Source organism: Hemitrygon akajei, chromosome 22 (genome assembly GCF_048418815.1).
Source record: "Hemitrygon akajei chromosome 22, sHemAka1.3, whole genome shotgun sequence".
NCBI lineage: Eukaryota > Metazoa > Chordata > Chondrichthyes > Myliobatiformes > Dasyatidae > Hemitrygon > Hemitrygon akajei.
Genome location: NC_133145.1, coordinates 12,728,191 through 12,743,169, shown reverse-complemented (window position 1 = coordinate 12,743,169; position 14,979 = coordinate 12,728,191). Strand labels below are relative to the sequence as shown.

The following is a 14,979-nucleotide window of genomic DNA, read 5'->3' as shown; positions in this document are numbered from 1 at the left end:
AAAGTCAGCGTAATAGTTACAAAGGGGATGAATACATTTTCAGACTCACTATTTGGTTTTTAAGTAGCGTCTTTACTTTCTGCCAAGGCTGAGGAAAGTCCATCTCCCACCCCCCATTCTCATCACATTCTACAGGGGTTGTATTGAGAGCATCCTGAGCAGCTGCATCACTGCCTGGTTCAGAAATTGCACCATCTCGGATCGCAAGACCCTGCAGCAGATAGTGAGGTCAGCTAAGAAGATCATTGGGGTCTCTCTTCCCGCCATTACAGACATTTACACCACACGCTGCATCCACAAAGGAAACAGCATTATGAAGGACCCCACGCACCCCTCATACAAACTCTTCTCCCTCCTGCCACCTGGGAAAAGGCACCGAAACATTTGGGCTCTCACGACCAGACTATGTAATAGTTTCTTCCCCCAAGCTATCAGACTCCTCAATACCCAGAGCCTGGACTGACACCAAATTACTGCCCTCTATTGTGCCTATTGTCTTGTTTATTATTTATTGCAATGCCTGCACTGTTTTGTGCACTTTATGCAGTCCTGGGTAGGTCTGTAGTCTAGTGTAGTTTTTTTTTCTGTGTTGTTTTTACATAGTTCCGTGTAGTTTTTGTACTGTTTCATGTAGCACCATGGTCCTGAAAAACATTGTCTCGTATTTACTGTGTACTGTACCAGCAGTTATGGTTGAAATGACAATAAAAAGTGACTTGACGACTTAATTTTTAGTAAATTGTTGACAAGTTTTGAAATTTTTCTTTTGATTTGACATGATACAGCTTTGTTGATTAGCTCAAAAAATCCTACTTGAATATTTTTTAAATTTAGAAAACAAGACAGTAAAATGTGAAAATTGTTGTGGGGGCTGAAGGCACTGTAAGTCAGTTACAATCAACGAAGAAGCAGCTGGAGATAATATAATCCTTGACACTCAATAAAAACCGCATGCACTAAAATTATAAGATGACTGGCAGTATTCACAGTTAAAATCCTGCAGAAGTCAACCAATCTAAACAAATACACAATTGTACAACCTCAGTATCACATTTTGGAACTCTCTAGGTCATTGAAGTTACAAAACTTCTTGAAATTTGAAGAACTCAGACCTGGAGATGCATGTCTAATGTTGGGCCTGGCTTTGGTTCCAGTTAATGGACTTAGACTTAACTTCAGGTTCCATGGGTGTACTTAAAACTGTAAGACATAAGATGTAGGAACAGAATTTGGCTATTCAGCCCATTGAATCTATCCCATCCCATCATAGCTGATTTATTTTCTCTCTCAATCCAGTTCTCCTGCCTTCTCCCCATATCCTTTGATGCTCTGACTAATCACGAACCCATCAAGCTTCGCTTTAAATATACTCAATGACTTGGCCTCCACAGCCACAATGAGTTCCACAGATTCAGCATTCTCTGGCTGAAAAAGTTCCTCTCTTCATCTACATATGTTCTAAATGGACATCCCTCTAGTCTGAGGTTTGCCCTGTAGTCCTAGACTCCCCCACTTTAGGAAACATCCTCTCCACATTCACTCCATCTAGATTTTTCAGTATTCAGTGAGGTCACCCCTCATTCTTCTATTCATTCCCAGGATCATTCTGAAACTGCTCTGGACCCTCTCCAATGCCAGCACGTCCTTTTGTAGATAAGAGCTCTGAAACTACTCACAGCCACTGCTTCATAAAGCCTCAGCATCACATCCTTGCTTTTATATTCTAGCCCTCTTGAAATGAATGCTGACATCACATTTGCCTTCCTCACCACCAACTCAACCTGCAAGTTAACCTTCAGGGTATCCTGTACAAGGACTCTCAGTTCCCCTTGCATCTCTGATTTTTGAGTTTCCTGTCTATTTAGAAAATATTCTACACCTCTCTTCCTTCTACGGACGTGCACGACCATACACTTTTCCACACTAGATTCAACCTGCCTCTTCTTTACCCATTCTCCCAAACTGTATAAGTCCTTCTGCAGACTCTCTGCTTTCTCAACACTACCTGCTCCTCAACCTATCTTTATATCGCCTGCAAACTTGGTCATAAGGAGCAGGTTAAGACCTACAAGTATCTGGGAGTACAGTTAGACGAGAAGCTAGACTGGACTGCCAACACAGATGCCTTGTGCAGGAAGGCACAGAGTCGACTGTACTTCCTAAGAAGGTTGGCGTCATTCAATGTCTGTAGTGAGATGCTGAAGATGTTCTATAGGTCAGTTGTGGAGGCGTGTTGGGGAGGAAGCATTAAGAAGAGGGACGCCTCACGTCTTAATAAGCTGGTAAGGAAGGCGGGCTCTGTCGTGGGCAAAGTACTGGAGAGTTTAGCATCGGTAGCTGAGCAAAGAGCGCTGAGTAGGCTACGGTCAATTATGGATAACTCTGAACATCCTCTACATAGCACCATCCAGAGACAGAGAAGCAGTTTCAGCGACAGGTTACTATCGATGCAATGCTCCTCAGACAGGATGAAGAGGTCAATACTCCCCAATGCCATTAGGCTTTACAATTCAACCGCCAGGACTTAAGAACTTTTTGAAAGCTATTATTAATGCTTTTTGAGATAGTGATTTAGATGCATATCATATTTTTACTGAGTTAAGTATTGTATGTAATTAGTTTTGCTACAACAAGTGTATGGGACATTGGAAAAAAGTTGAATTTCCCCATGGGGATGAATAAAGTATCTATCTATCTATCTATCTATCTATCTATCTATCTATCAATTCTGTCATCAAAATCATTGACATATAACATGAAAAGAAGTGGTCCCAACACCAGCCCCTGCAGAGCACCACTGCTCGCAGACAGTCAAGCACAATTAGCCCCCTTTATTCCAACTTTTTGCTTCCTACCAGTCAGCCAATCTTCTCTCCAAGTTGGTATCTTTCCTGTAATACCATGGGCTCTTACCTTATTAAGCAGCCTCATGTGTGGCACCTTGTCAAAGACCTTCTGAAAATCCAAATACACAACATCCACTGATACTCCTTTGTCTATTCTACCTGTTATTTCCTCAAAGAATTCCAACAGATGTGTCAGGCAAAATGTCCCCTTAAGAAAACCATGCTGACTTTGGCCAATTTAATCATGTGCCTCCTAGTAGCCTGAAACCTCATCCTTAACAATGGACTCCAACATCTTCCCAACCACTGAAGTCTAGCTAACTGGCCTATGATTAGCTGACCTTTCCTCCCTCTTTTCTTAAAGAGCAGAGTGACATTTGTAATTTTCCATTCCTCTAGAACCATTCCAGAATCTAGTGATACTTGAAAAATCATTACTAATACCTCCAGCCACCTCTCTCAAAACTCTGAGTGTAGTCCATCTGGTCCAGGTGACTTATCTTTCAGCTTCCAAAGCACCTTCTTCTTATTAATAGAAACTACACTCAATTCTGACCCCTGACACTCTTGAATTTCTAGCACACTTTAAGTGTCTTCAACAGTGAAGAGTGATATTTCTTTGACCCCTCCTAATATAATTCAACTACTAATTTCCAGCAGACCAATATCCACTTTTACTTCTCTTTTACTCTTTATATACCTGAAAAATCCTTTGGTATCCTTTTTATTTTATTAGCTAGCTTTACTGTATATTTCTTTTCTCCTTTTGGCTTGTTTTAGTTGCCTTCTGTTGGTTTTTAAAAGCTTCCCAATCCTCTAACTTCCCACTAATTTTTGCTTTATTATATGCCCTGTCTTTTGCTTTTATGCTGTCTTTTATCTTGTCAGACACGATTGTCTCATCCTCCCTTTAGAATTTTTGGGATCTTCTGCCTTCTGAATTGCAATCATCCCTGCTAGCAGCCCCTTCCAATCAACTTTGGCCAGCTCCTCTCTCATGCCTCTATAACTCCCTTTACCTCACTTTAATACTGATACATCTGACTTTATCTTCTCCCTCTCAACCTGCAGGTAGAATTCTATCATATTATGCTTACTGCCTCCCAAGGGTTCCTTTACCTTAAGCTCTCTAATTAAATTTATTACAGAACACACAATCCAGAATTGCCTTTCTCCCAGTGGGGGCTCAACTACTCTAAAATTCCATAGGCATTCTACAAATTTCCTCTCTTGGGATCCAGCAGCAAACTGATTTTCCCAATTTACCACCATATTGAAATCTCCCCCTGCACCTCCCCATGACTATCATAACGTAGTCCTTTGTACACGTCTTTTCTGTCTCCTGTTGTAATTTGTAACCCACATCCTGGCCACCGTTTGGAGGCCTGTGTATAACTTCCTGCGGGGTTTTCTTGCCCTTGCGTTTTCTTAACCCTACCCACAAGGATGCTACATCTCCTGATCATATGTCACATCTTTCTAAGAGTTTGATTTCAGTTTTTACCAACACAGCCTTGCTACCCACTCTGCCTACCTATCTGTCCTTTCGATACAATGTGTGTCCTTGGATGTTAAGTTCCCAACTATGATCTTCTTTGAACCATGATTCAGTGATGCCTATAGTGTCATATTTGCAAATCTCTAACTCGGGTGCAAGTTAATCTACCTCATTCTGTATACTGTGTGTATTTAAATATAAACACCTTTCATCCTGTATTCAGTGCCTTTTTTGCTTTTGCCCCCTTGTTACAATTCAACTTGCCCCACTGACTGCAATTTTGCCCAGGCATCTGCCTGTCCTCCCTCACAGTCTCACTACACACTGCACTTGCTTGTGTACCAACTGCCCCATCCTCAGCTCTCACTCAGTTTCCCATCCCCCTGCCAAATTAGTTTAAATTCTGCCCAACAGTTTTAGCAAACCTGCCCATGAGGATATTGGTCTCCCTAGGGTTAAGGCGTATCCTGTCCTATTTGTACAGGTTATACCTTCCCCAGAAAAGATCCCAATGATTCAGAAATCTGAAACCCTGCCCCCTTGAATCAATTCCTCAGTCATGCTAAATGTCAGTCTGCCAAATTCTTACCTTCACTGGCTGCTGGCACAGGCTTCAATCCAGGAATTGCTACCCTTGGCATTCCTGCTTTCAGCCTAACTTCCTATGTTCTCTCTTCAGGACCTCCTCCCTCTTCCTGCCTACGTCATTGGTAGCAACATAAACCACGACTTCCGGCTGCTCACCCTCCCCCTTTAGAATGCTTTGGAACCAATCGGACACCCATGAATGCAACACATACAATATTACCTAATGTAAACTATTGTCAGTACAAAAAACATTGGGCAACATATATACACAACACTTATGTTAATCATGGAGCAGGTACCTTTATAACGTTGTGCATTTCGGAATGACTGTGGATCTTTCATTTTGTCAGGCATTGCTGAACTGGCATTGTTCAGAATCAGGTAGGAGGGTGCTTGTTTCAGAGTATTTTGTCTTGTTACTTGTCTCATTGAAGAGCAATGTGGGGGGATCTGCAGAAACTCCACTGGCAATGAGGATGGAATATTACTATTGGGGAACTAGCAGAGCAGTACAGGGAAAGGAGACCAGTATACATTGCTGACAATAGTAGGCAGTGGGCTTGGTAAATATCTTGATGGGCTGGTAGAGTATGAGAGATCTCAGCTGTTCGCTCTATACATGGAATTCTTGGGAAAACGATCACTCAGCAATAAAGGGGGTAATTTATGCTGGATTCGGTACTAAATGAGCACTTTGCAATGGTATTCATCAAAGAGAATGATATGGTTGATTGTGAGATTAGCATGGAGCATACTAAAGTGCTAGGACATTTTGAGATCAAAAAGGAAGTGGTGCTGGGTCTTCTGAAAGGATCAAGGTGGAAGTCCCCAAAAATGGATGGTATATATACAAATTATTGAAAGAAGCAAGAGAGGAGATTGCTGGAACTTTGACAAAGTTTTTTTTGTATGCCCTCACAATCAACAGGTGATATCCCAGAGTACTAGAGAGTATTCAATGTTTTTCCTTTGCTCAAAATGGACAATAGGGATAATCGATGAATATTCTAGGCAGGTGAGCATCACATTGGTGGTAGGAAGCTATTGCAGAATATTCTTAAGCGTGGCTTTGTGCAGGGTAGGACATGTCAAACTTTTTGAGAAGGTGGCAAAGATGACTGATGTGGGGGTAGGGGAGGGGGACAGGAATGTTATCTACATGGAATTTAGTAAAAGCCATTTGACAAGATCTCTCATGGTAAGCTGATCTAGAAGATCTAAGGTGACTTGATAGTTTGGATTCAGAATTGACTTGTCCATTGAAGAGGGGGTAATGGTGGAAAGGTGCTATTGTAGCTGGAGGACAGTGGTGTTTCACTAGGTTTGATGGGGGGGCACTTTGCTTGTGATATATGATATACTTGTGATGACTTGGACGAAAATGGAGGTGGGTGGATTATTAAGTTTGCAGATGACACAAAGATTGGTGGAGTTGTGGACAAAGTAGACTGCTGTTAAAAGGATACAGCAGAATACAAGTATCTGGGAGTACAGTTAGACGAGAAGCTAGACTGGACTGCCAACACAGATGCCTTGTGCAGGAAGGCACAGAGTCGACTGTACTTCCTTAGAAGGTTGGCGTCATTCAATGTCTGCAGTGAGATGCTGAAGATGTTCTATAGGTCAGTTGTGGAGAGCGCCCTCTTCTTTGTGGTGGCGTGTTGGGGAGGCAGCATTAAGAAGAGGGACGCCTCACGTCTTAATAAGCTGGTAAGGAAGGCGGGCTCTGTCGTGGGCAAAGTACTGGAGAGTATAACATCGGTAGCTGAGCGAAGGGCGCTGAGTAGGCTACGGTCAATTATGGAAAACCCTGAACATCCTCTACATAGCACCATCCAGAGACAGAGAAGCAGTTTCAGCGACAGGCTGCTATCGATGCAATGCTCCTCAGACAGGATGAAGAGGTCAATACTCCCCAATGCCATTAGGCTTTACAATTCAACCGCCAGGAGTAAGATATGTTAAAGTGCCCGGGGTTGATTGTATTTAATGTATTTAAGTAAACTACTTAAGAACTTTTTAAAAGCTATTATTACTGCTTTTGGAGAGAGTGATTTAGATGCATATCATATTTTTACTGAGTTAAGTATTGTATGTAATTAGTTTTGCTACAACAAGTGTATGGGACATTGGAAAAAATGTTGAATTTCCCCATGGGGATGAATAAAGTATCTATCTATCTATCTATCTACAGATAGATCAGCTACAGATACAGACAGAGAAATGACATAAGGAGCTTAATCCAAGCAAATGTGAAGCGTTACACTTTGGGAGGTCACATGTAAGGGAAAAGTGTATGGTCAATGGCAGGGCCCTTAAGCACAGAGTGATCTTGGGGTCCAAGGGAAGGAGTTTGTAGGAGGCTCACAAGATTGCTTTTTAGAGCAGCTTGTGGTTGAACCCGCTAGGGAAAAAGCTAATTCTGGACTGTGTGTTGGGTAATGAGCAGCTTTGATTAGGGAGCTGAAGGTAATGGAACCCTTAGTAGGCAGTGATCCAGTGATCATAATTCACCATGCAGTTTGAGAGAGAAGACAAAATCAGGTATCATTATTATGGTGGATTAAAGGGAATCACAGAGGCATGAGAGAGGGGCTGTTCAAAGTTGATTTGAAGGGGACACTATCAGGGATGAGGTGGAACAGCAATAGCTGGGGTTTCTGGGAGCAATTTGGAAGGCACAGGATAGATACATCACAAAGAAGAAGTTTTCTAAAGGGAGGTTGAGGCAACCGTGGCTGACAAGGGAAGTTAAAGACAGTAGAAAAGCAAAAGAGAGGGCATGTAATGGAGCAAAAAAAAAGTGGGATCTGGAGGTTTAAGAAAAACAACAGCAAGAAATTAAAAAAGCAATAGGGAAAGAAAAGATGAAATAGATAGATAGATAGATAGATAGATAGATAGATACTTTATTCATCCCCATGGGGAAATTCAACTTTTTTCCAATGTCCCATACACTTGTTGTAGCAAAACTAATTACATACAATACTTAACTCAGTAAAAAAATATGATATGCATCTAAATCACTATCTCAAACAGCATTAATAATAGCTTTTAAAAAGTTCTTAAGTCCTGGCGGTAGAATTGTAAAGCCTAATGGCATTGGGGAGTATTGACCTCTTCATCCTGTCTGAGGAGCATTGCATCGATAGTAACCTGTCGCTGAAACTGCTTCTCTGTCTCTGGATGGTGCTATGTAGAGGATGTTCAGAGTTATCCATAATTGACCGTAGCCTACTCAGCGCCCTTCGCTCAGCTACCGATGTTAAACTCTCCAGTACTTTGCCCACGACAGAGCCCGCCTTCCTTACCAGCTTATTAAGACGTGAGGCGTCCCTCTTCTTAATGCTTCCTCCCCAACACGCCACCACAAAGAAGAGGGCGCTCTCCACAACTGACCTATAGAACATCTTCAGCATCTCACTACAGACATTGAATGACGCCAACCTTCTTAGGAAGTACAGTCGACTCTGTGCCTTCCTGCACAAGGCATCTGTGTTGGCAGTCCAGTCTAGCTTCTCGTCTAACTGTACTCCCAGATACTTGTAGGTCTTAACCTGCTCCACACATTCTCCATTAATGATCACTGGCTCCATATGAGGCCTAGATCTCCTAAAGTCCACCACCATCTCCTTGGTCTTGGTGATATTGAGACACAGGTAGTTTGAGTTGCACCATATCACAAAGTCCTGTATCAGTTTCCTATACTCCTCCTCCTGTCCATTCCTGACACACCCCACTATGGCCGTGTCATCAGCGAACTTCTGCACATGGCAGGACTCCGAGTTATATTGGAAGTCTGATGTGTACAGGGTGAACAGGACCGGAGAGAGTACGGTTCCCTGCGGCGCTCCTGTGCTGCTGACCACCATGTCAGACCTACAGTCTCCCAACCGCACATACTGAGGTCTATCTGTCAAGTAGTCCACTATCCAATCCACCATGTGAGAGTCTACTCCCATCTCTGTTAGTTTGTGCCTTAAGATCTTGGGCTGGATGGTGTTAAAGGCACTAGAGAAGTCAAGGAATGTAATCCTCACAGCACAACTGACCCCCTCTAGGTGAGGGAGTGATTTGTGCAGCAAATACGTGATAGCATCCTCCACTCCCACCTTCTCCTTATACGCAAACTGAAGAGGATCCTGGGCGTGCCTGGTTTGTGGCCTCAGATTCTGTATTATCAGCCGCTCCATGGTCTTCATAACGTGCGACGTCAAGGCAACAGGTCTGAAGTCATTCAACTCCTTTGGTTGTGGTTTCTTCAGTACCGGGACAATACAGGATGTTTTCCACTGTCTGGGTACTCTTCTCTGCTCCAGGCTCATGTTGAAGATGCGCTGTAGTGGTTCTCCCAGCTCAGTCGCACAGGCCCTCAGTAATCGTGGGGAAACTCCATCCGGTCCAGCCGCCTTGCTGGTACAGATCTTCCTCAGTTGACCTTCCACCTGTGCAGCCGTAATCCTGGGCGTGGGCAAGGTCTCCTGTGAGTGGCTATTTTCCTGTGAGGGAAGTAAGCCTGGTGTGGATTTCTGCGGTGAGGATGAGATTGAGCTGTCGAACCTGTTGAAGAAGTTGTTCAGCTGGTTCGCTTTCTCCACATCTCCACTTATGTTCGCCCCCCGCTTTGCACCGCATCCGGTGATGATCTTCATCTTCATCATCCATCCCATCCCACACCTCCTTTTTTTCTGCAGCTTTTGTTCTAGCTTCCTCCTATACTGCTCCTTTGCCCCCCTTATCTGTACTCTGAGTTCCTTCTGAACTCTTTTAAGCTCCAACCGATCACCATCTTTAAAGGCCCTCTTCTTCTGGTTTAGGAGGCCTTTGATGTGACTAGTGATCCAGGGCTTATTATTGGGATAGCAGCGAACAGTTCTAACAGGGACAACTGCATCCACACAAAAGCTAATATAGTCCGTTATGCATTCAGTGACCTCCTCAACGCCCCCACAGAGCCCCCCTTGCAGTACATCCCAGTTAGTAGTACCGAAGCAGTCTTCGGTAATATGAAGGTAAGTTAACCAATAATATTGAAGAGGATACCAGAAGTTCTTTTCAGTTATGTAAAGAGTAAAAAAGAGGCAAAAGTGGAAGAAATGGCGGATGACCTTAATAAAGTATTTTGCATCAATTTTCACCGTGTGCCAGAAATTTGGGATTGTCAGGGGGCAGAGTGAGAGTAGTCACTATTACTAAGTAAAGGTGATTGGAAATCTGAAATGTCTGAAGATAAGTCACCTGAACCAGATGGACTACAGCCCAGGGTTCTGAAAGAGGGAGCTGAAGAGATTGTGGAGGCATCTTTTAAGAATCACCAGATTGTAGAATGGTTCTGGAGGACGGAAAATTGCAAATGTCACTCCACTCTTTAAAAAGGGACTGAGGCAAAAGTTAGAAAATTATACAGCTTGTTTCAGTGGTTGGGAAGATATTTGTGTCCATTATTAAGGATGAGGTTTGAGGTACCAGGAGACGTGATAAAATATGCTGAAATCAGCATAGTTTTCTTAAAGGTATTCCTTGAGGAAATAACAGACAAGATGGACAATGGAGAGTCAGTGGCTGTTGTTTACTGGGATTTGCTAAAGCTTTGTCAAGGTGCCAAACATGAAACTGCTAAACAAGGTAAGAGCTGATGGTATTACAGGAAAGATACTAGTATTGATAGAAGATTGGCTGACTGGCAGGAGGCAAAGAGTAGGAATAAAGGGGGTCTTTTCTGGTTGGGGATGGTGGTGTGGAGATACGTCTCTACTAATGGAGGTGTAAGGCACTCCTTCCCTCCACTAGCATTCAGGTGTCCCGTGGACAAGGTGAAGTATCTGCATAACCCCGAAAAGGGTCACATGAAGCCATGGAAGCAGGTGGTGGATGATTTTATGAGCAGCTGGTGTATATCACAAGTTCAGGCTGTGCAACCACTGACGCCAGACAGACAAGGTCTGAAGAGTATTGATAATGGCTGGGGTCACCCATCTTGTAAAGACACTGCCCAGAAGAAGAATGGTAAACCACTTCTGCAGAAGGCATTGGTCAGACTGCATTTGGAGTATTGTGAGCAATTTTGGGCCATTTATGTAAGAAAGGACATGCTGATATTAGAGAGGGTCCGGAGGAAGTTCACAAGAATGATCATGGAAATGAAAGGGTTAACATGTGAGGAGTGTTTGATGGCTCTGGATAAGCTGGTGAGGATAAGCTCCCACTACCTATTAAATGCTCCCAATGGCATGTAACTCAAACAGCCTCTGACAACCAAGTCCTGCTCCTGGAGAGCCAGTGTGATTGTAGACCAATTGCAGGGGCTCCAGGTCTTTGCTTAGGCAGGAGCTGATTCTCAAAGCATTTCATCGCAATAGATGTGAGTGCAATTGGGTGGTAGTCATTGAGGCAGCTCACCTGATCTTCTTGGACAATGGTATGGTTGTTGCCTTTTTGAAGCAGTTGGGAAGCTGCCACTGCAGAAGTGAGGGATTGAAGATGTCCTTGAACACTCTTGCCAGTTGGTTGGCACTGGTTTCCAGAGCTCTGCATGGTACATCATCAGGGCCCAATGCCTTGTGAAGGTTCACCCCGTGATGTCAGCATCCATGACAGAGGTCACAGGGTCACCAGATGCTGCAGGGATTTGTAGTTCTGTTCTCCCTTTCAAAGCGAGCATAAAAGGTGCTTAACTCATCTAGGAGAGAAGCAGCACAGCCATCCCTGATGTTAGGTTTCACTTTGTGGGAAGTTTTGGCCAACAAACTCTGCTGGAACTGATGTGCATCCGATTCTATCTCTAGGCTCAATCAGAATTTTTTTTCACTCTTAAAATAGTCTTCCGTAGGTCATACCTGGACTTCTTTAGTTCTGCATTATTGGTCTTGAGTGGCACAGATCTAGCCGTCAGCAGACGATGAATCTCCTGGTTCATCCACAGCTTTTGGTTTGGGTGGATCTCAAACGCATACACTCATCTAGACAGTCTTGATGAAGTCAGTGACAACTGATAGATTCATTCAGATTCGAAGACGAATCCCTGAGTACTGTCCAGTCCACCATCTCAAAGCAGTCCTGTAGGTGCTTCTCCACCTCCCTTGTCCATACTTTCTTGGTCCTCACCCCTACCACTGTTTTCTTTAGTCTCTGCTTTTACGCTGGGGGGGGGGGGGGTGAAATACAGTCATGTGACCAGTGTGTGGGTGTGGGATGGCATGGTGTTGGTAGAACAGTGGTCAAATGTGTCTGCTCCTCCAGCTCCACAGGTGATATGTTGCTGGTGGATGTTCAGAGGCTTCTTCAAGCTGGCCTGGATGAAATCCCCCATGATGATAGAGGACACAGTCCTTGTAGTTAATAATCTCTAACTGAGCCAAAACTTGATTAATTTCTTCTGCATTCATTCCAATGGCTTCACATTCTTCTGGCAATATAATTTGTATTAAAATCAAAACAACCTCTTATGCCAAATATAATAAAGGTAAATCATTTTTATTTGGTAAATTCAGACTTATACCTTGGCTGTTGTGTGCTTCACTTCTACTTGCAGGTGTTCTACCAGAGGGCAGACATGGCCATCGGCTCACTGACGATAAACGAGGAACGCTCCGCCATCGTGAGCTTTTCTGTCCCCTTTGTGGAGACTGGCATTAGTGTAATGGTTGCCAGGAGCAATGGGACAGTCTCCCCGTCAGCTTTCCTTGGTAAGAAAGGCAGCTTTGATGTGAAACGTCTATCGTTTTATCTGATCTAAAAGTTAAACATTGTTGACAGTACCAGGTGGTGTTTTGGACTCAGATGTGGAGACTGATTAAAAAAATACAAACACAGCCAATTACCAAACTAAGTGGGAAAATCCTCTCTGTTTATGTTTCAATGCATTTAGCAGGAATTTTTTGATTAAGTCCTGACTGATTTGGAGGAAATTGTATTTAATTAAGTACGTGGTGGCTGCTATACACGTGTTGAAGATTAGCCTAGTGGTCAAACTGTGTTGGTAGTGGCTGGGTCTAATGATAAAGGCGGGCTCAGATGCTGGGTATGGAGTTCAGATATAGGCCACGGCTCGATGGTGGAAACAAAAGAGACTGCTCGATGCAGCTAAGACCAGTGATAGCAACTGGATCAGTGAGCACCTTCTACCCGCTGGGCTAGCAGGCACCCAGCACCCAATGGCTCGTGCACTGACAGGTGCTTCCTATTTAACAGAAGGCAACTGGTTGCTGGGGAAGGGGCAAACTCACCTTCACCGGGCCTCCTCCACACAGCAAACATCTCCCAGTAACAGTGGGACAGGACAGGAGAGGGGGATGGAAAGTCAGACTCACTTGGCAAGGAGGGGAGAAGTGGTTTGGTGGAGAGGAGTTTGGTTAAACTTCAGAATTAACCTGAGTTTATGATCACATTTGTGATGTTGAGCCCCATTGATTGCATCTTCCAAGGCAGGAGGGGAAATCCGAGCCTGAAGCAGCAAAGTGATACCCAGAGGAATTCCTTTAGGTTGTGGGTCAAACTGGAGAAGAATAGATACACTTTTAGAACTAGGCAAGGGGTCCACAGTTATCTCAGCTGCCACTCTTGCCTTTTCAGAGCCCTACAGTCCGGCTGTGTGGATGATGATGTTTGTGATGTGCCTGATGGTAGTTGCTCTCACTGTCTGTGTTTTCGAGTACTACAGCCCTGTCGGATATAACCAAAACCTCCAGAGCGGCAAGAGTAAGTTACCGGTTTCTTGCATTGCCAGAGAGGGACTGGGAAAGCCTTGTATCTGGTTCACACTATTCCACGACAATGGTTTCGGTTTACGGTTTCCATTGAAATTTTCCAAAGATTATGAAAAGATTTCAGTAAACTGTTGGTGGTGGGAATGAATGGTCAAGAACAGGACAAAGTATAAAGAGCTTGTTTGTTTGTTGCTAGATTAGGGAGTGAATGGAAGAACAACTTGGGAGCTTCTCTCATTCTGTGTATCTAACTGTCTTTCCACAGTTACAGGGGGTCCAACATTTACCATAGGCAAATCGGTGTGGCTTCTCTGGGCACTGGTCTTCAACAACTCTGTCCCCATTGAAAATCCCAAAGGTACAACCAGCAAAATCATGGTCTTAATCTGGGCCTTCTTCGCTGTCATCTTCCTGGCAAGTTACACCGCAAATCTGGCAGCATTCATGATCCAGGAGCAATTCATTGACACAGTCTCAGGTCTCAGTGACAGAAAGGTAAGGACCAAATATGCTATCACCATGCTGAAAGCCATATGGATCCTCCACCACCTCTACATCCTACTTGTAAACTCACTGCCCAGGGCTCAGCTCAAACGAGCCTCCCTCATCAGTAAGATCACCTCCGCCTCCCCTTGTACCAAGGTATGCCAGGATAATCTTATGGAAGTGAATTGGTTTCCGAGGGCATGAAATGGCGTCTTAATGAATGGTGGAGAGATTTGGTGTTCAGTGGTCTCTCTGCAGATGGGGTGTCAATCAGGTCCCGATGAAGGTTTGTGGCCTGTCGTGGGATATCTTGTGTTAAGGATGGTTTCCTGGATAACCAAGACAGGTCATAGGGAATCCAGTAGTCTGAACAGCTGTCTTCAGGTGTTAATGATGTCTTGGACTGTTAACTGGAGCTACCTAGCTTGTTCAGGGAGTTGTGGTATGTTAATACTAATGGGATTAGAACGCAGAACGCCATTAGCAAAGTGCAGACTGTTCAGCCTACAATGTTGTACTGACCTTATAACCTACTCTAAGATCAATCTAACTCGTCTCTCCTGCATAGCCCTCCATTTTTCCACCATCCTTATGGGTTTCCAAATGGTCCTAATGTATCTGCTTCGACCACCACCCTTGAACAAAGGGATTTGACATCCCCAATCATCTGGTACTACTCCTGTGGTCAGTGAGGATGCAAAGTTCATTGCCAAAGGCACAGCAATATCTTCCCTTACTTCCCAAAGTAACCTGGTGTATATCCATCCGGCCCTGGCAACTTATCTATTAATGTTTTCCTAAAAGTCCAGCTCATCCTCTTCTTTAACAAGAACTCGTTCTAGCAGCACTGCCTGCT

General features: G+C 43.9%; 1 protein-coding gene across 4 annotated transcripts in view; it reads left to right on the top strand.

The window, feature by feature from the left end:
* LOC140714989 (glutamate receptor ionotropic, NMDA 2C-like) overlaps positions 1–14,979 on the top strand; it is a 592,188-nt gene that overhangs the window by 555,839 nt on the left and 21,370 nt on the right. For all 4 annotated transcript variants that reach the window (XM_073026728.1, XM_073026726.1, XM_073026727.1 and 1 more), the window contains exons 7-9: positions 12,464–12,617; positions 13,504–13,629; positions 13,903–14,132. In XM_073026728.1, coding sequence (XP_072882829.1) covers positions 12,464–12,617; positions 13,504–13,629; positions 13,903–14,132 — 510 coding nt within the window. The remainder of the gene's footprint in view (positions 1–12,463; positions 12,618–13,503; positions 13,630–13,902; positions 14,133–14,979) is intronic.